General features: G+C 37.4%; 1 protein-coding gene across 2 annotated transcripts in view; it reads left to right on the top strand.

Annotated features, from left to right (window-relative positions):
- LOC136262729 (kinesin-like protein KIF15-B) overlaps positions 1–27,554 on the top strand; it is a 60,806-nt gene that overhangs the window by 9,613 nt on the left and 23,639 nt on the right. For both annotated transcript variants that reach the window (XM_066057108.1, XM_066057109.1), the window contains exons 9-22: positions 3,682–3,789; positions 4,015–4,140; positions 5,140–5,262; positions 5,311–5,398; positions 5,458–5,496; positions 5,722–5,819; positions 5,873–5,935; positions 10,074–10,172; positions 11,453–11,546; positions 13,090–13,203; positions 15,397–15,497; positions 15,611–15,712; positions 15,774–15,851; positions 16,030–16,199. In XM_066057108.1, the coding sequence (XP_065913180.1) occupies positions 3,682–3,789; positions 4,015–4,140; positions 5,140–5,262; positions 5,311–5,398; positions 5,458–5,496; positions 5,722–5,819; positions 5,873–5,935; positions 10,074–10,172; positions 11,453–11,546; positions 13,090–13,203; positions 15,397–15,497; positions 15,611–15,712; positions 15,774–15,851; positions 16,030–16,199 (1,403 nt within the window). The remainder of the gene's footprint in view (positions 1–3,681; positions 3,790–4,014; positions 4,141–5,139; positions 5,263–5,310; positions 5,399–5,457; positions 5,497–5,721; positions 5,820–5,872; positions 5,936–10,073; positions 10,173–11,452; positions 11,547–13,089; positions 13,204–15,396; positions 15,498–15,610; positions 15,713–15,773; positions 15,852–16,029; positions 16,200–27,554) is intronic.

Here is a 27,554-nt window from a genome sequence, read left to right on the forward strand (position 1 = left end):
ATTAAAATCACCTTTACATTATAGCTAAAGCACAGCTGCACATATGTACGGAAATACAGCATGAGGGGGTTTGTCAAGAAGCTAATACAGCACGAGGCGAAGCCAAGTGCTGTACTTGCCTTGAGACAGTGTTTTAAGTGTTATATTGTACAGGTCATTTGGCTCAGAGCAAGTTTTTCTTGTACTCAAACCACTGCGATTTTCAGTGATCAGGATATCAGTAAGTGTTTATATAATCTATTTCTAGTCATAGAACGAACTAATAGAATTAGTTTGGCTAGTTTTAGCGATTTGTAATGTCACGTACGTACATGATCAATCGTGCTGTCTTAGTGGTCATGATCAGATGATCAGTAAGTGTTTATACAGTCTATTTCTGTAAAACAAACTGGTATTGTAGGATTAGTTTGGCTGGTTTTAGCAGTTGTTTTCATAATATTCCTTAAATATATTCTCCGCATAACTGTACTGTATTTGTTTAATTAGCTGCTTAACTGTTCTGTATGACTCATACAGTACAGTTATGCAGCTAATTAGTGCTGTACGGATGATATAGTATGCGGCATCGTTTTGATCCTCCCATGCAAAGTACAATATAGAATACTATTAGTCCATCTAACATTAAATATAGCATGACGGTTGAATTTTAGAATTTAAAAAATATGTTTAAATCAGTTTTTAGTCTCACATACAAACAAATTCTTGGATAGAAATTAAGTACCTTAATTAAAGTCTTGATTGCATTTTGATCCCAGGATCAAGTGCTGCCTCGCTAAGCCTATCAAAGTGTTTACCCAGTGTTTGATTTGGCTCTTTATTTCATGCATTATATAAAAGTTATGAGAAAACATACATACGTAGCATGTACATATTAAACACAATACTCAATGCAGTTTTCCAGAAGCTATTCCATTTACCATGATTGTCGCTGTATAGTCATTGCAATAACACCACATTACTTTTATAAAGTAACAATCCTGCTACGTAGTTCAAGAAATGCATGTATTACTTTTACTGCATAAAGCATTATTGTAGAGAATTTGGATCTTCTATTGCGTCTCCTGTCTCTGACAGGACATTGTTAGAATGTGTCAGTGCAAACAGCTAAGGCAAACTTATTTGCAACAAGCTTTGTCTGCTGGCATAGCTTGAACTAAATCAGATTACTAGCCCATTATGAGGGGAAGATGAACACTTCTCTGCACCCAACACCTGAATGTCACCTGCTGGTATCTTAAATAAACTAGTCACCCCACCAGTGATACCCATCAGTTTGGCAGCCTCAAGTTTGGAGCAAATTAAAATAGGTCATCCATTTCTCCAGGCATGCTGCTTGGTGTCATTCAGTAATTCTACATAATGACAGGTAGGCTGCTTTTCTTCAATCTCTTTTACTTGTGTGGTCGGGGCAGTAAGAAGGACAACTGTTGGTGGTAGAAATATCTCAGCAGCAGCTGACTCAACCAATTCCCTGCCTGTTAATGGAGTTTTGGGTCACTTTTATCTCATTGATCACTTTGATTAATGTACTGCTTGATTTCAAAGCCAAGCAGTACTCTGGATCAGCCTCCAGTGGTCTTGAATTTTCACCACGAGGTCTCTTCTTCATATGTGCTTCATTTAGTTGCTTTGAAGCCTCACTCGCCTCCTGCTGTAATGCCTCCCAGTGGGCTCTGATGATTGAAATATAATCATAAAATTAATTATAATAATACACTCCTCACTGACCTGCCTTCCCACCCATCCCATCCCCTCCTTGTTCTCCTTCTGCTCCATTTCATATTCCATCCCTGCCATTATCTCAACAAATCTCTTGGAATCAAAGGTTTTGGCGTGTGTACTTGACCACAGTTACAAGGTTGGGATCCAAACAAAGCAGCGCAGCAGCCACCATTTTACGCCGCAATAATAAACCCACCAGTGGCATGTGCTTTTTGGAGTTCTGACGAGTGTGTGCCATCTGTGCCTTGTCTTTTCTTCAAAGTGTTTGTAGTGGGATTTCACACCCTTTGTGAAGAGTGATTGACTAATTGCATGGGCAGCTGATAAATATATATACACAGCTGTTAAAGCCTTGCACTAGACAAGCCTAAACAGTTGCAGCAAATAAATGTTGTACCACTTAACCACTTTCTTTACTTTCACCTATTCATTGCCATCATTAATGATTGATTGTGGGTTTTGGTTAATCGGCAAATTATTTCCTCTTCGTAACTAATACCGATACTTGTAAAATTAGCTGATATTGGCTATTACCAATGCTCATAACTCCTTGGATATTCCTCAGATTCACAGCAAACTTGGTACAAGGATCCACTGTTACATGCTCTTCATTTGTACCATGGGCTTATGTATGTACTTTTCAGCCTGTTTACACTAGCCATCTAGTTTGAACTATCTCGATTTAGAGTGATTTTGAAGTTAGTGTAAACGCATACTCTATCGAACCGAAGTGTGTTGAACCGCTCTGAAATGGGCCTGCCAGGGATGTGGAGAACTACAGCTTGAAATGGCAACTGTAATGAAATGAAGCAACAGCAAAGTATTTAGGCGACGATACGGAAGGACGACCTCAAGAACAACATAAGGGCTCAAGAGCAAACAGGTACACGCGTCAGTAAATAGTCATCCAACTCCACAGAATTGAGAAGTTGTTGTCAACACTTAAGACTCTATCATGCCTACTAAGCTGATGATAACAGACAGCAGAAATCCTTTACTCTATCAACAATCTGAAAATTATGACTGTGGGTTTAAGTTTTTTGCTAATTGGATCGGTCCCAACCTTCGTGGTATAAATGCCGCACAGCAATTGAACTGGATCGCACCTGATGCAAACTCATTCAGAACAATTTTGTAGTACGTATAAACAGGCTGTAAGTTCTTCAATTTCTTTTGCTTTGCAAAAATGTGTGTCAATCGATTTGTAGTGTTGTGCTCTTCAACTGCTTTGTGTGTAGAGAAAAGATTTTGAAATTTTCCTTTTTTTTCTTGTGGATTATCACAACATGATGATATCATGTAGTGCAAAATCAAAAATAAGGCATTGTAATAAAATTTATTATCATGACACATTTATTAGTATGTATGTAACTTGTTTACGAGCATCATAGATAATATACAGACACTATCATCTATGCTACATAACAAAGGGGGCTAGAAAATCAAATAGCTGACCAGCTGAATTTCTGTAGAAATGCAACAGTTGTTTACTGAAACACATGTTCCTGCATAAGCAAATCAAAGAAAATGAAGAAATGATCATGAACGACTGACTATGGGAGTTACTCATGCAAAGCACTATACAGCTCACAGACCATAGTAGTAGTACTGGTGCTACATTTGTGTGCTAATAAATTAGTTTATATGTTGTGGTGGTGGGGAGTTACAAGTTGTCGTGATGTTGTGTTCGAGAGGTAAATTACAGTGTCATGAATCCAGCCTAATAATCAAGTGCAGTCATAAGGAGGAAGGAAGTGAAAAGAAGTCCTTGCCTGAATTGTTATTGCACGATTTTTTTCCTACTTAGAATTTACTGGAAGATGCTATACTGAAGTGTGCAAGTTAGAAATGTTCCTGTACAATAACTTAATTTTAAGCAGTACTTTGCTATAAAACTTTTGATTACGTACATATGATATGTTTGTAGAGCCTGCTAATATCATGTTGTATTTATTGCAGGATTCTCGTGATAGTGTAGCTAAGATCCGTACCTCCTTACTAAACTTGGTTGACCTTGCTGGCTCCGAGAGACAACGTGATGCTCAGACAGAAGGAGTGAGATTGAAGGTGTGTTAGAGATTACATGTTCAAAACTTTTGAAGGTTATACATTTTCTGTACATGCAAATTCTTAGACAAAATTACATTTCGATTACTATAATTTGTATATATGCATGCAGCAACATAGTACATCTATAACATACTAACACACACGCACGCACGTACACACACACACACACAACAAACACATCATAGGAAGTAAGTGCTTTACATATGTTACTGATATTTATAGGAGGCAGGCAACATCAATAGATCACTATCAGCATTAGGTAATGTTATACTAGCACTGGTGGATATCACTCATGGCAAACAGAGACATGTTCACTATCGTGACAGCAGGCTGACTTTTCTGTTGAGGGTATGAACAAACTTGTAGTACAGTATTTTGTGTTATTTAGGGAGAATATGTGTGTTGTATACACATGTACACGTAGTACCATTACTTTCATGATCTAAATTATTAATGATTCTGTTATCAAAGAGAACCTAGGTACGTACATTCATGTGCACTAATGGATTTTATGCATATAAATTGAACACTGATTTTTAATCGATTTTTTCCTCCTCTTAAAGTTTGTATTCGTTTATGCAATACTTTTATGTATTGTATAGTGAGTGTTTAAGAGGTGAAATTATGGGTTTACACCGTACTATCATTTTGGGTTGTTATGGTTGTTCTATTAGAATATTTTGTTGCCAGTGGTTGTTGTATTAGAGTTGGTAGTATGCATTGAGATGCTGTGCACTGTTGAGTGTACAGCATCCGTTGACACTTTGATAGGACTAACCTGTTCCCATGGTAATGTAGTGCCCTGCTTGAGTGTAGTGAATCATGTATGTGATGTACAGATAAAATGCTAGTGGCCACACAACCTAATAAAATGTGTCCTGTAACTTATAGTTTCTTTTACTTTAATGTGTGCTGTGCTACTGCAAATATGAGCATAAATGTTTAGCCTGCTGCTACAAGGAGATGATGGAAATAATTTATAGCCAAATAATTCTCCAGATAATTTTACATTTGCTCATTATCATTCATTATTGTCTCCTACTTCGTTGCTATTGGTTACAGCAATATTGCTTACTCACATATTTTACAATTTCAAATTTGTGTTGGATGATTTTTTTATTATTATTAGTAGCCATAGTACGTACCTTGTGATACTAATGTACTTGTATTTTTAATAATGAGCTTTCTGTAAAACTGTAATTGAACACTCAGCCTGTTTAAAGCAGGTGCAGACATTGTAACCACTTGAGGCATGTGTAGTGTTGTATTGCTACATGCCGTGTGCTGCATGTGCAGTGTGCTGTTTGTATTATATATACATATGACAGTGTTGGCACTTGGTTGCAGGACTCTCTTGGAGGCAATGCCAAGACATTTCTTGTTGCTAATGTACACCCTAACGCAAAATGTTTTGGAGAAACTTTGTCTACTGTGAACTTTGCCCGTCGAGCAAAGATGATTAAGAATAAGGTCAGAGTGAATCATTTTTAGAAACTACACATGACCCTCTTATTGTAGGCTGTGGTTAATGAAGACACTACAGGTAACGTAATGCAGCTACAAGCTGAGATTAAGAAGTTAAAAGCAGCACTGGAAAATGCTAAAGGTTATATAATTTTTATACATGGCTGTACTGTTTTACATTTGCTACTATTGTCACTTTAGCTGGTATTCCTCCTGAAGTTCCAGAATCTCCTCATCTAGGTACTTATGTATGTACACGTATGTGAGTGAAGAATTCCTTACCATTTAAACATTGTACAGTACACACATACATACTTGCATGGGTAACTGTAGTTTATGGAGTATGTTCACACACCTGGTGACCATGTGTGTTGTGTGTATTGTATGCATGTGTGTGTATTACTGTGTGTGCATGTGCATGTGTGCATAGGGTGAATAAGTTGTGAACTGGATGCTAATTGTTAGGGTCATTTACATCTGATGATAACAAGTCAATAAGAGAGTTAAAGGAAATACTCAGCAACAACATGGCAGCAAGGAGCAAGGCTGAGAGTGATAAAATGGTAAGATACATTATCCCTAGGTAGATGCTAACAGGATACATTCTTTTTTAAAGGCTTTGGCTGAGAGGATGGACCAACTAGAAGAAATGCTGAACAAGAAAGAGAGGTTCTTACAAGTGAGAAATACAATCATACTCATGCATGTTATCAAGGTTTATCTCTGTACACAGTGTTGGGCATAACATGTTACTTTTGTAACACATTACATAATATAACAAGTAAAAGAAAAAAATTTGGAATTTTATATTAGAGTAGGGACAGTGTATAGTGCTGCAATAAAAAGTACTGAAACAAGCTGGATCGGAGTAGTACGTAATGTCCAAATACTGTAAAACAATAAGAAGTGAATATCCCTACTGTGCTACACTCAATGCACAGTAGGGATATTCACTTCTTATTGTTTTACAGTATTTGGACATTACGTACTACTCTGATCCAGCTTGTTTTGGTACTTTTTATTACAGCACTATACACTGTCCCTACTCTAATTTAAAATTCCAAATTTTTTCTTATACTTGTTTGTGAAGTTTTTTTGCAAGCTCATGACCACTAAATAGCCTGCTTTTCACAAAACCAATCACAATATTTTAAGAGTTAATCACAGCACTATTATACTAGATTATGACTCGTACAATAACAACTGATCAGTGAGCGTGGCTCTACAAAAGCCTGCAGACAACAATGTACGTGGATTCGTGCATACCTACAGACTGATGAATGGGTGTGGCTATCACATGTCTACAGACAGTAATTTACGTAAGTGGGTGTGGCTCATGAAAGAAGCAGGGCTACGCTATGACGTGCAGTAATACGTCCACATTTTAGAGCGTTCAGTTGTGTCTTCCCGGGATTTTTCCAAATGTTTATAGTAGCATGGTCAGCTGTATTTTTACAAGATTTCTCCACATTTTTGCCATATGATGCTTTGGTGCTTTCAGCAGATTTCATACGTGAACCTGTCACATGCTTGTAATATTCATCGAGATGGTGCTGTGATCTGTCTTCACTGCTGTAGTTTTCCTTTTATTTAAAGTGTGTGTCATCTTTGTGAGCTTCATAATAGTCCTTATTTTTTACTTTTCCTTATATTACTCCGTGCCACTTCCTTTGAAGGCATTATCGCTCCGAATATTACCTCAGAAAAAATACAAAGCAATAATGACAATCAAACCCTTCAATTGTATTTTTCATATACAATTATGTAACAACAGGGTTTAGCAAGACTAATACTGTAATAGCGAAGAATGCGTTGGTCGCAAAGAAATGCATTTAGAAATGCAAGCAGTTAAACCTATCTGCTTAACTTTGCTAACAACAAACACACTAATACTAAACAGGATGTCTTGCCTGTGTATTTTGTCGACGATGTACGATAGGTCCCGTATAAACCAAACGTCAAAATCACAAACATGTTCTAAAAGTTTGGTGCGATAACATGTGTATTCCAATATATTACTGTGTAATGTACCGGTATGATTATGGAAGCCCTACTGATGAGCGATGGCCATGATAAAGAAAGATCAAAGGAAAATCAGTAAAACAATAGCGCATACATTGTAGGATATTTAAAATACTAAAGGTTTCATCTCCATGAAATTCTAAGCATTTTCATGAAAGAAGTAAGGCTGTAGCTGTAGCCAATTTTCCGCTATGCTTGACTGAACGCATCAGGCAGGCAGGCAGGCAGTAGAAAATTCGCAAAAATAATTTTTTTTTAAATTTCGTAGCACCTAGTCAAAAATGCTTCGGGTTGTTTTGAAGACATGTTTAGGCTTGATCATACCTGATCAATGCTGTCAAGTGGCTGTGAAAGATTTGCGAAGATGATTTTGGCTTGATTTATTTCGTGGACCACACCCACACCTTCGTCGCCCCTACTATACAGTACTATCGTACTGTATGATACAGTTGCTAAGTAGTATAACATGCTACATTTCTTATGCTAGTAGTTTCTAATGGATAGTTACTTTACGTAAGTAATGTGTTACTAAAGTAGCTCATTACTACTCGTTACTGTAATATTACCTAACGAAGTACTAAGGCGTTACTCATTACTGTAATAATATTATCTAAACCAAAACAGCCAAGCTATAAAAAAAGAGTGCGGCGCTCAAAGAAATCCAAAGTGGTGGCCAAGAAATGGCTGTGATGGTAGGTTAGTGGCAAAAATTTTAATTATGACAATTCAGGTGAATTTGGATTGCTTCCTCCAAGTTTCAGTAGGATTCGGCACCAAATTCACCTGAAAATGTCGTAATTAAAATTTTTGCCATTAACCTACCATCACAGCCATTTCTTGGCTGCCACCTTGGATTTCACATCTTTTTTCACCATAGCCTTTTTGGAGGCCGCACTGTTTTTTTTGTTTAGATATCTTTTTATATTGCAAACCACAAAGCCGGCCATAAACTGGCTTTGGTGCTTCCTTTCAACTTGTGTTCTTTTCTTTACTGCAGGAATTGTGGAACAAAAGAAGCAATTGTGTGTATAGCATTTTGTCAGATTAAAAATATTTGTATATTTAACACTGAATGATAATCACATGCTGTAAGTAATAAGGTGACTTCTTATACTGTACATACCCGAACTGTAGCTGAAACTCTCATTGTTTGTAGCTGAACTCTTTTCAGAGTGACTTGTTTCTAGCTGAACTCTCTACATGGTGATTTGTTTCCATCACATATTTCTATAGGGTGGCTTGTTTGTAGCTAATCTCTCTACTGGGCGACTTATTTCTAGCTGAACTCTCTACTGGGTGACTTCTTCCTAATTGATCTCTCTACAGGGTGATTTGTTTATGGCTGATCTCTATACAGGTTACTTGTTTCTAGCCGATCTCTCTTCAGGGTGACTGCTCTATTAGAGTATCTCGATCTCGCACTTGCTACACCAAGTTGGATTTCATGTTGTAACTCCGTGGCTTTACGTCTGATTCTTCTACACCATTGAAGAGCCTTTCTAAGATGATTACTTCATCTGTACAGCGATTTTCAAAGCATTACTCCAAGCAGCTTTTCTGGTAGGCGTGGTAAGTAGTCTTTCTTTTATTATTAGATAATCTCAGTTGCATAATTGTTACACACTGTTGGTTTTTTCGTTGTGTCTTGTGGTTTTAGCTCGATTTCTTTCAAACCACAAAAGTTTTGAGGTTCAATAGTTAACCTATTCACCCACCGATTTTCAGCTTCTTCCCATAAGCGGTTTACCCTGTAGGCATGAAAACATATTAGTGTTATTTTTTTGTGAATAATCGCTAATAACTCCTTCACTGTTTATCATATTTCAGCCAAACTTGGTACCAAGATGTGCTTTTATACCTCCCTCCCCCCTTCCTTCTGTGTGCCAAAATTCAAGGCAATCGTATATGGCATTCACGTTTTATGGCAGTTTTTGTAAGTGTGCAAAAAGAGGAAGGAAAATAAGAAGAAACTGAAGAAACTAAGCCAATTTTTGAAGTCGCATATCTCGGGAACACTTGAAATGATTTTGCTCAAATTTAGTATGTGGAGTACTGAAGATGGCGGGCATGTCCACAGCAAAAATCGTCTTGTTTCGTAAAGGCAGCACAGAGCTACGGAAGTGCGAAAATCACATTTTCTTCCTGTCAATATACTCACGGTGTTGCGCACCGGCTTCTTGGGCTGCACGACACACTACCGTGTGTCTTGATGTAACAAAGTGTTAATGCTCACTACTAGCACGTTGTTGTAATATAGAAGTACCTTTATACATTGTGTAATATGTGATATATCTAATTACTTTAAAGCTGAAGTAATATATAACTGTAATGCGTTTCATCGCAGTAATAAGTAATATATTACTTTTTAAAAGTAACAGCTCAACACTATCTGTACATTCACAAAAGATGTACACATCATAAGATGCAACATGATGTGTGTGCAAGTATGTACATTGTACCAAGAGTTCATATTATGAACCCTTGATTGTACATACGGAATACATTGGCCATAATAATATCATGTGTACAGTGAAGTTGACTGGCAACAAATTGTGAACAATTTTTTTTTATTTACTCTAGTAGAGCATACAACATGAACTTACAAATGTATTCACATTATTATACTTCTCTGTTAAGTCTTTGTGTATATATGATTAAGAGCTGTTTCACTGACTATAATGCAACTCACAGTTGGATGTTATATAATTAACACACCTATGCTGTTTTAAAGTTGATTTGTACATGTTTAATACTAATTCGCGTGTAGTATGTATTATATATATATATTGTACTAGTCAACAAAAATGATCCTGAGATTGAGAGAAGCGCACATCAGCAACCTGGAGAAAGCTAGATCAGCAGATGGTGTTACTGACCTGGAAGCAGAAACTATTGTATGTAATACTTGTGTTAATATTAGCTGTACCTGTCCTGTTATATGTGGGTTACACATTCACCTTATGTGAACAATACTTTTAACTACTAGTGGTGTCCTACACATGTATCTGTGTATGAATGTGATTGCATAACAAATGAACTACACGGATTAGTACCATTTGCACTGCCTATGGTGCTAAATGTACAGTAGTTGTATATATGCGACCGGATTAGAGATAACCCAGCTTCCATGTGCACAAAATCAAACTTACTTTTTCACCACTAATGGATTGCTGGCCTAATACACTATCATTCCACTCTATCTTCCTTCAGAACTGGCAAGTCTGGGGTCTACAACAGCTTTTATCAGACCCTGTGAAAGTCACGAGTGGAAGTTTGGTGCCATTTTGTGGTCATAGCTTTGTTAGAATGGTGTGTAGTGAGCTGGGAAGCCTTGGAGAGCTTGCCATTTCTGTTATCTCCTTCATTTGGAAGTGATTCGAGTGGAAGGAGAGTCCATGGAGTGCCCAAATTGGACCTCTTGTCTTGCTCCATTTTTATGCTCCTATACTAAGCCCACCTCCTCCTCCCCTATTACTACCACTTGACATGTTATTACTCACACAAGAAAGCCACCCCAAAAAGGACATATTTTGGGCACCAGAACTTATACACCCACACAGTGATAGCTAATGAATACGTGGTGGAAATTTTGTTTGCGTAGTTTGTAGGTACTGTGAAGTTACTACACAATGACTACACTTATAATCATCATATCTACTAATGAAGCTTTGTACACTGAAGCCAGGTTTTGTCACACATAATGTAGTCAGTGAAGGGTGTGAGCAGGGTTAGTTAAGTTAAATTAGATTAGTGTGCTAAGTCACTTGTACACACAGTGCATGTTCCCTGTGCTGGAGTTTTATCTTTATGTACTGCATGTCACAAATAATGTGTTGCTGAAAATCATCCTACTCTACAGGTCAAGCATGCTAACAGATGAATGTATGTACGTATGTTTAATTAACCTCCCCCCACCTCCACTTCTAAGAATCCCTGAAATGTGAAGCAGTGTGCTATCATCAAATTGTGAACACAAGGATATGAACAAAGAAAGAAATAAAGCAACAATGAGTGTGTGTTGAACTCATGATGGTCACTATCATGAGTTCAAACTGTTTGTGTATCATTTGTTATGTTTGCTTCATTTGCATAATACTGGCAACTTTTGTTCTATTACTGTTGTTTTCCTGTGTGCTGTACTGCTTGGTAAGGATCTTTTTCATTGCTTCTGCAGCGTCTGATGAAAGATGAAATCAATCACTTAAAGTACAAGGTGGAACACAATCCTGAAGTGACTAAAGTGACAGTGGAAAATGTTGATCTAAGAAGTTTGTCATTTCTCTCTATGTACATACGTATGTAGCAGTGTCAATTTTATTATCATATGTACATATGGTAGGACCTTAAGTGACTGCTCTATTAGAGTATTTTGTCAATACTATTACAGAAAGCAGGGCTCCCGATACAGATTTTGTCCTGCTATAAAAATGTACTGGTACCCAGTATTAAGCTTTCAGTATTAAAGATGTAGTCATGCCAATAGTAATGTAACCATGTCATAAAATAATGTAATATACTGTTTCTAGTCAATACTGTTTCTAGTCAAGTACAACAGTCTTTAAGCTTCATGCATCCCACAAGTCAAAGGTAACAAACACCGGATAACATGGATTTTGCACATTCATTTGGCTTGAGGTAAAGCTTGTGGCCACAAACCATAAGCAAACAGCTTAATTACCTTCGTAAGGCTGCTCTCCAGCAGTAGTGTAGCATTCTGATTTATCCAGCCGCAATGTCCGAACAACAATAAAATCAACCAGTCAATATGCAATATTGACCAGAAATTGGCTGATTGTTGGATGTTATTTCAAGCCCTGGTAAGTGTGCTAATTCAACAAACCTTGAATAGGTGTGAATGGCTCTGTGAATGAACTGGTATACAGTTGTTCAGATAATGGAGGTCCCACCATATGTATTTGCTGTTGTTAACCAGGCGCACGCCCCATTACTGTAATTGTTTTGGAAAGTGTGTGTGTTGTGTGTGTGTGTGTGTGTGTGTGTGTGTGTGTGTGTGTGTGTGTGTGTGTGTGTGTGTGTGTGTGTGTGTGTGTGTGTGTGTGAGAGAGAGTCCGTGTCATTTCGCCCATGTGAGCAAATAGTTTTGTATCAAAAGCAGCCTTCATATATGGAATGAAGGCTGCACAAAACCAATATAAACTTTTCCGGTAGGTAAGCTTTTGCTGTGAAGTGGTTTATTCGTGCCAGCTTCAAAAACGGGTAAAGTGTGTTCCTAAAAACATTATGAATGCCTTTCACAATGGGCTATATGGACATAAACCGAAAAATAACATATATGGCTTTGCAGGCTACCAGAAATAACAAATCCTTTCAAAGAAAATGGGGCGTGGCCCATACTTATGTAAAGGAAGGATAGCCTTAAGGCTTTCTCAAAACAATTCACATGATAGATACACTATGAAACAATTAAGAAGATACTTTTGTGTGTAATTTGTGGTTTAAAGTGGTTTGTTAGAGTTACGCTTCCTTAGCAGTGCATATCAACATAATTACCAAATTACAAAATAATTCATGAATTACAAAATATGCTAAATTACAGTATTTACAAATGTAATTATCTACAGGGGGTGTAGCTGAAATAATAGCATGAATGCAAGCTAAATTATATACATGGTCGATTATTTGCCTATTTAGTCAGAATGGGATAGTATTAACTGCATGGGTGCCTGGATTTTAGAAGTAGCATAACATCAACTTGTTAATCTTTGTACATTACACGTATGTATCAAACCTGCACATTTCCACTGCATGTGTATTGTTTGTAATATGATATGTTGCTCATTTAATACAAAGGTGAAGTCAAGAGGTTGAAGTCTATGTTGTCTGGCAGTCCAGATCTAACTAGAGATTTAGCTAAAGCTCATCAATACTCTCTGCAACTAGAACGACAATTGAATCAGCACATTGGTGAGTATTGTACATGTGTGGTGTAGTGTAGGTACACTGTAAATCATATGAATATTCATATGTATGTACGTGCATTCCTGCATGTAGGTTATAACTTGAGAGTGAGGTACTCAATGGTAACGTTCTTCCACTGACAAGCCACATATTCACATACACGTACATGCATACACACTCACACACACTCACTCACACTCACTCACACACACACACTCACTCACACACACTCACTCACACACACTCACTCACACACACTCACTCACACACACTCACTCACACACACTCACTCACACACACTCACTCACACACACTCACTCACACACACTCACTCACACACACTCACTCACACACACTCACTCACACACACTCACTCACACACACTCACTCACACACACTCACTCACACACACTCACTCACACACACTCATTCACACACACTCACTCACACACACTCACTCACACACACACTAGAAATGCACCGATATGGAAATTTAACAATATTCTGATAATCGATGTAATGGCTACAGAATTACTGATTGTGATACTGATCATTGTGTAGTAGTGGGCTGCATCTGAACATAAAAGGTTGTGTGAAATGAAAAAAATAGTAGCCTAGTTTGGGAATTAAACCCTTGGCCACTATGAAACAGTTTGCATTTCAAGGCTCATGTGTTATCCACAGTGTGTTACCCACAGTGCAACAAGGTCAACCATACATAAGTCTGGGTGACTAGTAAAATATCTGTTAAAATTAGAGGTGTACCGATATAAGAAAACTAAACCGATCCGATACCGATACGATATGGATTAATCATTTTCAAACCGATACGATACTGATACGATATACCGATATAACTAAGTGTAGCTATTTATGTTTGAGGAACCACATATGCCATGTTTAACTTAGCTACTGAAGAAACTACTGAAGACAGTGTTAAGATCATTGGCTATGCTTGGTTACCCATGGTGGTGTGGCCTCTATTGACAGCTCAGACTATAAGGCACCCACAAATATTTTAATACATGCCCCTGCCAAGATTAGTCCGGATTACTCCGAATTTTAATGGCTTGTAAAGATGGCTGATTGTTTTATGCTGCTCTTGGTTCATCTTTTTGCTGTTTCCCCAGGCCCACCACTATGAGTGTTTGTTGTATGATTGGTAAGCTTTGTGACAACAAAGCAGTAATTATCCACGTACTTAGATGGCTTCGCGTAGTGTACTGCTTTTAGACAAGGAAGATAACTACTGTTTCCCACCCTTGTTAGCTAAATAATAGGGTTTATAATATGGCTTGATCATTGGACAGTGTTCTCAAGATAGTTCAGTTGTATATCGGTGTATCGTATCGGTTTTTAGCAGCAATATCGGCTCCCACCGATATAGTATAAATGTCTATATCGGCCACCGATACGATATGTATCGGTATATCGGTACACCTCTAGTTAAAATCAACTTTTTTTCGATATCACGATAATGGTGCACCTACACCAGCGTTGAAACCGGGTCGGGTCATCTGGGTCATCCAGGTCACATTTTCTCCGGGTCATCCGGGTCTGACCCGGTTTACAATTTATCCGGGTCTGACCCGGATTGGATCACGTGAGAAACGAAATTGTTCGTTTGACGACGTGGAACTTATAAACGCTACCGCGTAGCTCTTTCGTGAGCCACGCCCACTTATCGCATTACCAACATACGCTCAGCCACGCCCATTTGTTAGTAAGTGTAGTATGTAGCACGAAACTGAGGGTATCTATGGTGAGGGGTAGCTATTGTCAGTAGGTGAAGACCTTTTTTTTTTTTTTTGGTCTTCAACCTACAGCTAGGCTGAAGTTGCAATATTTACTCAACACGAATGGAACGCTCAAAATGTAGACTCGTTCGCTCACTCGAGACTAGCTGAAACACGTCTCGGCTTTAATTAATCCGGGTCACATCCGGGTCAGTGGGTCATCCGGGTCAGCAGTAGTGACCCGGTTTCAACGTTGACCTACACACACACACACACACACACACATACATACATACATACATACATACATACATACATACGTACGTACATACATACATACATACATACATACACACAACACTCATGCACACATATAACACACATGCATGCATATACAATATACACAAATATTCATAGTGTGTTTCAGTTACAAAGCAACCTAATGTACTTATTAACTATACAGGTGCTAGTGGTGCTGAACCAGTGGCTGGAGTGGTAGTGCCCTCCAGTGAACTGAGTGATCTTCAGATGAAGTGTAAAACTTATCAAGAAGAACTTGCTGAGGTAGGTACATAGAACTACTCTACAGAAGCTGTTTTTGTACGTGTACATTTGTTTAAAGGATTATATAGGATATATTGTTGTGCTGGTGTGTATATATGTGTGTGTGTGTGTAGGCTAAGAAGGCACTAGCAGAGGAAAGAGAGACCACCAAGAGACAACAAGTTAAACTGGAATCAAACCTTACTGCTGCTCAGAAAACCAACCAGGAGCTTGAAGTACGTATGTGTGTAGTTATGATGTTCAGTTCCCTGCATGCATACATGTATTCCCATTCAGAGGACAATAGCTGCATTGAAACTGAAGAACAGTGTGGAAAGAGAAACCCTGAATGATATGCACATGAAAGCCATTAAGGTGATTATGTATACCATACTGTCATTTCTACCTGCTAAACATATGTCAACACTTATACCTGTGTAAATATGTACATAGCATTGCGTGTAATGGTACGTCTATAGAATTTGTGCATCACTATGTTGTGATCAACCATACTTTACATGTACCTAAGTATCATTGTTATTTGCATTACCAGTCCATGATGACTCCCAAACGAGATGCCAAGTCACCGAGTACACTAGCACCACTTGGGAGCACCCCACATCGGACACAGAGTATGGATCGTGGTAGTTTTAGAAGTCGATCCTTCACTGCACACTCACGTGATAGAACTTCACCAACTAGTCCTAGAATATCAGAAGAAAGGTAAGTTTGTTAGCAAAACTTTTCTTATTGTATACACGTGTTGTTGTGTTGGTACGTATGCTGCATCCACACTGACCAAACACTTACTAATCTACACTGCTAAAGCAACTGTTCATAGGAAAGTTGCATACGTAATTGCATGGTATTACAAAATATAACTAGAAATGTATTAAAATTATGTACTATAGGCACATGCTTCCAGGGCCTATGACTGCTTTCTGCTGTATATTTCAGTCAAATTTATATGGTTGAAATATTTCTATAGACAATGGTTGAAAGTTGAAATCATCGTCAGCTATCCTGAATATTGTCACAAAAGTTTATACCTTGTGTTATCCTTATCAACTCCCATAAGTCTGGCTTTGTTGTACATAGCAATTCACTAGTGGTTTTGCATGATGGAGTACAGGTGTAGCCAACGACCACACAGAATATTCATTGTATCAGGACACGTGATGGTGTGTTGTGCGGCCAAGGAAAGTCATTGTGTCAAGGCACACAAACAAGTGTGTATTTTACAGGAACAAGAAAATGAATGTACATAGTCCATTTTTTTCTGTGAAACATTCCTCAGGGTGGGCCATTTGAGCTAAATCAGTACAGCCATATTTGAGATATGCACTTTCAAAGTTTCTTCGTATTTTCTTCATCTTCCATTTTCACACTACTTACGAAAATTGCCATAACTTATGCAAGCCGTATTGGATTCTTGTTAAATTTGGAGGGTATAAAGAGCATATTGTAGTGCATTTATGTATCTTCCAATTGTGTACAGATTTGATAGAAGTGGTGTAACAAAACATAAAGAATATGCAGTAACAGGGAAAGGACCATAGCCCTCTACACTGTTGGATTGAGACACATAATGCATGGAGTTGAATATTCTGCATCACAGACGCTGGCATGAGATCATTTATGGTTGTATGCTATGTAGCATTGATGGTATGTAACGAATTCTTGATGCTTCACTGGTTTCAGCAACTACGTAGATGTACTGACCAGATAACAGCATGACTTCACTAAGATACGAGGCCAATTTGCATGAGTATTTTACTAAAACTTATATGATAGAGCAATTACTACAGCAATTTACATGTAAAGGTATGTATTTATAGTGATAACTTGTACGTAGGAGCTATACTATATTTTAACGTAGCTATAGCTACATAGCTGCATGTCATGTAGCAATAGCTGCTCCAGATCTGCACACCGATTCCTATGTAAAATGAAAAGTAACACAGGGATTGAACATAAATACGTAGCTACGTAGCTACACATGCTTTGTTGTATGTAGCTATTAGTAAACCAGTTTCACTCGAGTACTCATGAGCTGGAGTGCTTGTGCTTTGGGTACTCGCACGAGTACTTGAGACACACTTGCAAAGTTGCACGAGTTTCATGCGAGTGGGTCAGCAAGAGTGCCTGTGATGTTAGCTGTGAACTTTACTGTAACGTAGATACATGTATTTTCGATAAGGCAAGGAACAATGGCTGTTGAAATGTTTTTTAATTGATCAGTAGGACCAAGCAAAAAGGACATGGAATAGTTTGTACGTATATGTTAAAGCATTGCCACAAGTGCTATATAAAAAATGAAGCACGAAGTGCACAGCCGAGTTGCTAATAAAGCATGAGGCGAGGCCAAGTGCTTTATTAGCATCAATGCCAAACGTTAAGTGCTTTATTTTTCATATAGCATGAGCAAGGCAATGCTTTAAATGATTTATGGAACTTTCTAGTCTTAGCTTGCAGCCATACACTCATAATTCACTCATAATTAACATACGTTGCACAAATTATTAGCAGCCTGAATGCACACAAACTAGTTTAACGATCACCATAGTTTGGCATGGTAGACGTTCATCACGTATTTTGGCAGGTTTTGGTCATGATTCTATTGTGACACATGGTGAAGTATTTCTGTGATATCTCCAGGACTTGTCCATTTACATTAACAAACGTAACAGCAACATTACCTTCTCCTACCCATCATCGAAGTATTTATAAAAGCAATCCAGTGGTAGAACTCATGTTGGCTGGGGTGATTGATCACTCAGCACGGCACAAGCTATCAGCCTGCACCGGCTTGGGTGATTAGTCGGACTAGCATGAGTGCCACGGGCTCCTGCACTAGGGCATGTGGGAAACTGTGCTTTATTGCCCACAAAGAGTGCTTTATTGCACTGCAAATAGTGCTTTAATCCTACAATAAAACACTCTTTGGGCAATAAAGCACTGTTTGCTCTAAAGTGTACCCTATGAAATTTAAAATACATTTGATCTCACCCACGCAAAGTTCTATAAGCTGTTTTAATGCATACTTCATAAGAATTGAGGTTAAAATTCAGTGCTGTGCAATTTTTCTTCAGTTGAAAATTTCCAATAATCTGTTTTTTTGATATGTTAAAGTACCATTAGATCTCAGCCTTATTGTATCACATTCTGATAATGAACCAATTGCGTGATTGCTGTTGTAACACAAGCATCTTTTAAAAATATATTTCAACTTTGTTCATCAAACTGTTTGTTATTCTTTAATACCACATTTAGCTTGGTGCACTAATCATACGTAGTTTTCTTAAAATTTTATTTGTCAAATTGAATTTCAACACTTAATGCTGTTAATGTAAAGGTGCAGTACTTACTGAATAAGTTTTCTTAGAAGTACAGTAACGTTATTGAACCTTATTCACTTGCAATTTTCAAAAGGTAATTATATATTGCATGTACAGTATCAACATATGTAGATAAGTGTTGGTGTGTGTAAGTGTGTATATGTCCATAAGGAATTTACTGGTCACTTTATTACAGTATTACAGTGTAAGCGTTTCTAGTGATTACTTTGTAGTATGAAGCTCCATCTGTTCTTAAATGCTCTTATGTATCTTACAAATGCTGCTGTCATTTATGTGGAGCCTGACTCTGGTTACCCTTGTGTGTATCAGAATTGTCATGGTTTAAATTATTATGTCACCAAACTGTTAGATTCGAATTCAAAGTTGCGTTTTCTGCCAGGAAGATACATCTTGCGCAGTGATTTTGTGATCAGAAATCTTCATGGTATTTCACTTATTGGCATTAGTGAAGCTACTAACTCAACACCCAACACAATCATTCAGTGTAACACATCAGTTAGTATAGTAATGATCAACATCACTGGTCTGATCATCAGGAATATGGTGATCAAGGATTGTGGACCAGTGCAATCTGATGTGAATACAGATGAACTAGAACCTAGGTTGTTTCATAAACAAGCATTGACTATAAATGACTGTGGTTCTGTCTTGCTGGAAAATTTAAACGTCTATAATAATAACACTAATCGCAAGTTACTATTGATAAATTCCAGGAAAAACAGTACATTAAAGGACATTTCTTGTTATGGTGGTATAGCATTGATTTATAATAGCACAAAACCGTCTGAATCCTATGTTGAAATAAAGAGGTACATTTTAGTTCATGCTGTTGTGGGAAGTAGGTATCCAATATTGCTGGCTTTACAAAGTTATTCTGCAGTGGTTAACATCAAGATATCAGACACTTCATTTATAAGTTATGACAATTTACTTGTGTTACATGCAACATTTCTACAATATGATGATAAAGCTTATTATAAGCATGGCATACAATTTGTGAACTGTCATTTTCTGAATAATAAAATTAATTCTCTAATGTCAGCTAATGGGGAAGATATCTTTAGATGTTCTGTTGTACTAAAGGTTGAATTTACTGGTTGTCAGTTTATTGGCAATGAAATATTTCAACATAACCATCTTGTAGATATAGTAAGTGGTAACATAAGGATAGCTCTCATTGTAGTGGAATGCTTATTCCATAATAATACCAATTTACAAATGATTGATTTTGTCAGTGCAGAATCATATTATTGTTCACAAGCAAGTGCTATATTTATAGAGACGACAACGTTTTCTTTTAATAAATTGTCTCAGTATTTAATAAATGTGTCACGAGCAGCATTGCATCTAGATGGTCCTGTGTTTTTTACTGGTATTAATAGTGTCCGAGGAATTATTGCATTAACTATCCAGAATGAGATACGCAAAGATGTGTTGAAGTTTCATGGCTATATAGCCATTTTGAATAATACTGGACAGATGTTTCTTCACTTTACTGGCAAATGCAGTGATCAAAACATTGTCATTGAAGAGGATACCAATGTTTTAATCAAAAACAATGATTTTATACATTCATTTGCATCATGTGATTTAAGTGCTGGAGCAACAACTGAACCACACCCATTGTGCTTTTTTCAGTTCCACAGCAATAGTATTGAACTTTTTTATTACCAGAAATTCTTAAATGTTTCAGTAACCTTTGAAAATGTTGCCACATTATCGGTGGCAGGATATAAACAATACACAAGGTTCACACACTGTAGTTGGCTTCCTGGCTCAGCATTTCAGAGAGGTATTCCTATAAAAGTGAACCAACGGTTTGTTAGTTTCAAAGGTAATGAAATTATACCATGGAATCATGAGAAAACCTGGTGTGTTTGCCAAAATATCAGTTACTATGATTGCCAAATCGATCAGCTTAGAGCAATATTCCCTGGTGAAAATCTGGCATTCAGTTTGAGTGTTCGCTATCATAATGCTTTTCATTACAATAGTTACCCTGAATTCTACACAAGAAGTTTGTTAACAGCCTGTAAAACCCCTGGAATTGTAGATGTAAAACTGAAGATTTTACAGTGCACAAAGCTGAATGTAGCAGTTACGTCAAATCATGGTGATTGGTGTGAGCTATTTGTTGTAGATTATGTAAGTCAACTAAGCAATGGATATGGTGTAGAGTTTTTCTATGTGACATTTTTGTCTGGATGTCCAGTAGGGTTTACCAAGTACACAGACAAATGCGAATGTGACCGTATTCTTATATTTGTCAGAGTATTCACTTGTAACATCAATGACAGAACTATACTACGTCCTGCTAATAGTTGGATAACTGTTACTACTAACAATTACTCTCACAATTACACAGTTTCACAGAAATGTCCTTTTGACTATTGTCTACCACAGTCATCACACCTTGACTTATCCAATCCCAACTCACAGTGTCAGTTTAACAGGTCAGGACTGTTGTGTGGACAATGTCAACAAGGTCTCAGTATTGTGTTTGGTTCATCTCAATGTCATCACTGCTCTAATATCTACTTGTTACTTGTGTTGGTGTTTGCTGTGCTAGGGATAGTCCTCCTGTTGGTGATGTTTACTATTAACTTCACAGTTACTGATGGATCCATCAATGGGTTTATCTTTTATGTTAATATCGCTAGTATCAATGACAGCATATTCTTTCCACTTCATCAGTTCTCTTATGTATTCATTTCCATTGCTAATCTTGACTTGGGTATTCAGACATGTTTTTACAATGGAATGGATGACTATGCTAAAATGTGGCTACAGTTAGTGCTCCCATTATATCTCATTTTGATTGCTGTCTCACTAATCATCACCAGTCGTCACTCCACTACAGTACAGAGACTAACAGCACGTAGAGCACTACCAGTACTAGCTACACTATTTCTGTTGTCCTATACTAAGATCTTACGAACTGTTTCAAATGTTATATTTTCTTATTCTGTGGTCAACACTCTACCACACCATTCAACTAATTCACTGTGGTCAGTGGATGCTAACATTCCAGTATTTGGAATAAAGTTTACAATTTTGTTTGTTGTTTGTCTTGTATTATTTCTTTTGATGATCCCGTACAGCCTCATTCTTACATTTGTAAGATTTTTCTCACGATTCAGGCTAATAGCTAGATTTAAACCATTACTTGATGCTTACCTAGGACCATATAAAGACAATTGTTATTACTGGACTGGTTTACAACTTGTAATGAGAGTTGTTTTCTTTGCAATGTCAGCATTAGACAGGAATATCAACCTGACGATTGTTACAGTTTTGTTATCATTACTGCTTGGTATTCATGGATTATTATGTCCACTAAAATCCAAAGTGCAAAATTATCAAGAATTTATTTGGCTAATGAACCTCCAAGGATTCTATGTATTTTCCTTATATGGTCAAGGTGCTACCAACGTAACATTTGTCAACATCTTGGTTATTATTGCTATGGTACATTTTAGTTTCATTGTAGTCTATCATATCATAACTTACACATGGATTGGTGACCGAATAGTGTCTGCGTGTACTTGTGTGGCTGTGAGTAATGTGATCAGGTCAAGTGTGGGATTTTTGTTCAAAGAAGCTACTGCTAATCATCCAGAGAATATACCAATAAATGGGTTACCAGAGGAGGCTTATCATGAGTATCGTGAACCTCTGGTTGGACTATAAATATGCATATAAGATCCTCTTTGTATTAGTTACTTAGTAGATATAATGACTCATTGTATAAACATTTTAAAAATATGTTTGCTTGAATAGTTTTGACACATAAAAGTAACTTGCTAGCTATGCATATGTGTGTATACGATTGTTGTATACACTTCTAATACCAAAACATTAAAGCATTATAAATGACTGTAGAATTGATATACATACTTTATTGCATTTATAATTTCACTGTTTTGTCATATTATAAATCATGGTATCTTGAAAAAGAGACAAACAGGATCTCAAGTCTCTCATTATGCTAGCCTATTTTGTTTCAACAGTTAATAAGTGAAAATACATGTGGACTTGTAATTGGTCTTTGAAAATTACAAGTGGAGAGTCTTTCAGTTGTCCATCAGACTTGTACCAACCAATTCAATGAATGAACTGTTCAAATACCCACTGGACCAGTCAATAATGACTGATCACTTTGTGCTAAAGAGCAATGTTCTGTAATGGAACACTCAACTACTCTTATAGAGCAGTAAAAATCCCAGAATCAAACGGTACGGTAGTACCATTTAAGTAGGGATCCCCTCAAAAGTTTCACACGCTGCCCAAAATTCCACCTTCAAAAGTCATCCTAGAAACATTCTATGCAACAAAAATCACCTCTACGGAATAGTAGTAGTCCATTAATGCATAGTATATAGCAAAACACTTACAGGTGGTCAGATATAGAATTTTTAAAAATCACCAAAACTCAATTTTTGGCTCACTGACCACAGTTACAAGGCTGGAGGCCAAATGAAGCAGCGCACGGTCACCATTTTATGCCACAATAGCAAACTCACCAGTGGGATGTAGCTTTTGGGGTTCTGAAGAGTGTTCCTCTCTGCACCTTGTCTTTTCTTTTATCTTCAATCAGGCTGCTTGTCTTCTTCATCCAATGAGACCATATTGAGGCATTAATTTTCTGTATCAATGCTTTCTTTCAGCAGATTATTATTTAGATGCCACATGCACAAGTGTATTATCACGTAGTGTATTGTTACACATCACTGCCGCAAGCTGTATTCCTGATATCTGTACTATGTAGCAGCATTGTTTTTTGCAATGACTGAGGAGCAGTTAGTGTTTACTGAACCATGAAAGGTTGCATACTAGAACAACACTATTGCATTGTATATGTTCTAAAAATAACAACTGAAACTCTGCAACTAACCTCTTCAAGTTGCTATACTATTTTTGGTAACAACATCATTCAGTGGCTAAGAGTATAAATAATGATACAAACAATTCTACAAAGAATGTGAAAATACAATGCAATGTAAAATGGTTATAGCAACTTCAGTGATCCCACTGTTGTTCCTTTGTTCCACTGGACTAGCTCATGAAGATGCTACCCTTAGTATGGTTGAGGCTAATCCTGGTAGTTCTTGCAAGCAGATATACCAACTTAATTCTTTCAGCAGAGGAAACAATGGGAAATACTGCACAAGGACAAGTGATGGATTACATGAGGTCACTTGTAACATGAAGCTGACCTGTGGAAGTGTTGAGGGAGGATGAATGCAAGTCGTTGATGTAAATATGAACCAAGATGTAGCTGTCCTGGAACATGGCGTACTATTACATCTCCCAGAAGACTTTGTGTGGGTGGTTTAGCTGCAGGATGTGATTCAGCTTACTTCCCTACCCACAGGGTAGAATATGACCATAAACAAACTAGATCTTATCAAAAAGGAATCCCAGATGCATTTAAAGTCTCTGTGCAATCCGTTAATGAGCCATATATGTTGATGAGATTTCAATAACTTTAGGATCACTACGTCAGCATGTGTAGACTTATGCAGCCACTGGGAGTGATGGTTTAAATTCTGGTATTTGTAATTGTCCATGTGCCCCAGTACCAGGAGCTTCTTCTCCTATGTTTGTAAAGGACAATTTTTACTGTGAGTCTGGAACTAGTGAAGCTCCACAGGGTCCTTCAATTTATTTATCAGATCCTCTTTGGGATGGACTAGGCTGCCCAGAGAACAGTGGATGTTGTGCATCACTGGGGATGCCATGGTTCTACAGAAAAATACCAACTAGACTGAGTGAAGATATTGGAGTTCGTATTTGCAAGAATTCTCCTTACAGTGACAAAGATACTGCTATTGAAGAACTGGAAGTGTTTGTACTTTAACAACTTTTAACATTTGCATCAGTTATTACAGAACTGTGGTGTATGTGTTTTGTCTGCTAAATATTAACTTAAGCATATGTTGTTCACTGGAATATATGGTGTCAATTAACTACATGTATTGCAACCTTGTTGATAGTAAAGATACAACTAGACTAATGTATGCATATGTACGTAAGTCTTTCGTGGATTAGAATATCATGACAATAATAGCAAGAAACACGCTGTAGAGTTCCATGCAGCTAAGGGAACCAGTGTAGACATGCTCTACATAAACTAGTATGTACCATAATTCGCTTTTTTTTGTTGCAAAATAATTTTGGTATGCAAAAATTATATGAAAATTTCTTACACAAAATTTTGCAAATTTTTACACAAACTTTAGATGTGCACCTTCTATCTTTCCAGTTAGTGGCTACGTACACTGTACTTCAAATTTGGTGGAAAATAAGATCATATTTATATGTAAATAATTTTGTAGTATACGTACTGGTGAGTTATACATTTGTACAACTTTAGAACAAAAGACACAATTATGAGTTGGTTGTCACTTTTACAAAAACCAGCTGAATTGTTACGCACTTATATTATCGAGCTACAAACTTATTGAAATGCAGGCAGTGCATAAAAACTAGCACATGATGAAGAACTCTGATACATAGAGCAACCAAATTGTAGTAGAACATTCCCGGGTTGGTGAAAGCGAAAAATTTAAAACTGTGATGAATAGATATGATAAAAGTGTGGTAGTTCTGTGTAGTAGGAATCATAAAGGTTGCATTTTCCATGAAATACGTTCAGTCCTCCATGTTCCTTTTCTGCTGTTTATTCATGGGTGCATTGATGGCTTTACATATATTGTCTGTCATGTAAGAATAAAATGATAATTTTCACGCCACTCCTCCAACCATGGATGTACAATTGAGATCATGAAGAACTGGACTTTTCCAGCCAATATACCATCCTAAAACCAGCCTCAATTTCCTTTCATAACAGCTTGACAGCATTGGTTAGGCACAGCCAAGCCCAAAAATGTTTCCAGACCAAGACCAACTCCAAACCCTTCCAAAAAGTTTGTATGGAATTTTTGAAATCTTTTGTTAAGGTGGCACTGAAGTAATTATGTGAATCCATACAATGCCCATTTGTCACGATTAAAATTAGCCCACATGCTTAATTAGCTATTTTAGGGTGGTGGAGAACTCCGCTTGTGAACCGTGTAGTCTACATTTAAAGGGTTCTTATGATAGTCTTTAATGTTGTAGCTTAGCATGCCAAGTTCCGTGAAATCACCCACTTTAATTTTGTGACTATTAAACTCTGAACTTACGAGCCGATTTTAAAAATAACTCACCCAGAAACAACCTAGTGCTAAGCCGCCTTGGCTCTTATGGTTTCTCATCTAGTAGAACAACTCTATGGAATCCTTTTTAATGATAACAACGTGGAAACTGGTTAAAATGCAAACCCGCATTTTTCAACAAGTGATATCACTCCCGTCAACAGTGAATCGCAAAAAATCATTCCATAGCCTTGTAAATAAACGCTTCACCAGTGCCTCTGCCAAATTTTGAGGGTCTATGGTACATAAATATGGAGTTATTTCCACAATTGTAAGACAGTGTAACTGGCCAGGGCGCACTCCATAAAGCAGTAATCACGAGATGACAGCTGGTGTTGTTCACCGTGAAGTTACCAGAGTTTTGGCAAGGTGATGAAGTTTGTACATGAATATTGTTACTCGTATCAGCAACAGTAGCCTGACAGTCTGATAGAGTTGGTTCTTTCAATATTTCGAAGCGCTTTACTTTTTTCTATTAGTTTTCTGTGTTTTTTCGTGCATGGCCACAAACATGATGTCCCATTAGCCTTGTAAGGCTTCATTTGATTACTTCAGTGCCACCTTAAACAGAATTTTATGCTGACTGACTGATCGATTGACCGACCAACCAACTGAGTGAGCGACCGACTGACTGACTGACTGAACGATCGATTGATTGATTGACTGACTGAGCAACTGATCAACAATGGATAAGGCTGTGTGGTTGATTTCTTCATTGTTTGATGTTGCTTCATCCCAAGATGTGCAATTTTGCCAACCACAGTACGTACAATACATGCATCATGGACTTTCCTTTGTCCTCCTTTGTGTTCCAATTCTTCTCAGTGGCAATGCCAGGTGTCGATTTATCTGGCTTCCTATAGCTGTGTTGACTATTATCCTTGTTGTCCGTATTTTCTGTAGTGAATGGATTGATCGCAAAAATGCTTTTTGTATTGTTCTTCTTTTATAACGCTGTGTAATGGGCTGAATGTAGGTGAAAACGAAGTGTAATGGTGACTTCACTTTCAAGCTCGCGAATCGTCCGTATTTTTTGGATTGATTTCAGAGTCACTTCTACTGTTCTTCATTTGTGGCATGTATAATGTGCTAAACATGGCTGAAAACGAAGGGCGAAAAGAAAATACAGTTGACATAGCATTTTCTTCGAACACCTTAATGTTTTCCTGCTCCTTAATGATCTAGTTGTGCTTTACTGGTGGCTACCAGTGGCATAGTCTGTTTCTACGAAATTATCACTACAAATACTGTCATATTTGGTTACTTCTTCTGTTTTGGCAAAACAATACACAACAATGATCATGAGTAGGCGTTACTGCATTGCATGTCACCAGAACTGTCAAAGTAATTGTGACCTAGATACAAGCACCATTGCTCTGTCTTATACATGTGGCTTTGTTAATTCACCTGTTAGATAATTTTGTAACTGGATAATTTCATCAATTAAGTACTCAAACAGGGCTTATTTACCACAAGAGAAACAAATGTATGAGTTTAGACATACGAATATTAAGGAATCA

This window comes from Dysidea avara, chromosome 8 (genome assembly GCF_963678975.1).
Source record: "Dysidea avara chromosome 8, odDysAvar1.4, whole genome shotgun sequence".
Classification (NCBI taxonomy): Eukaryota; Metazoa; Porifera; class Demospongiae; order Dictyoceratida; family Dysideidae; genus Dysidea; species Dysidea avara.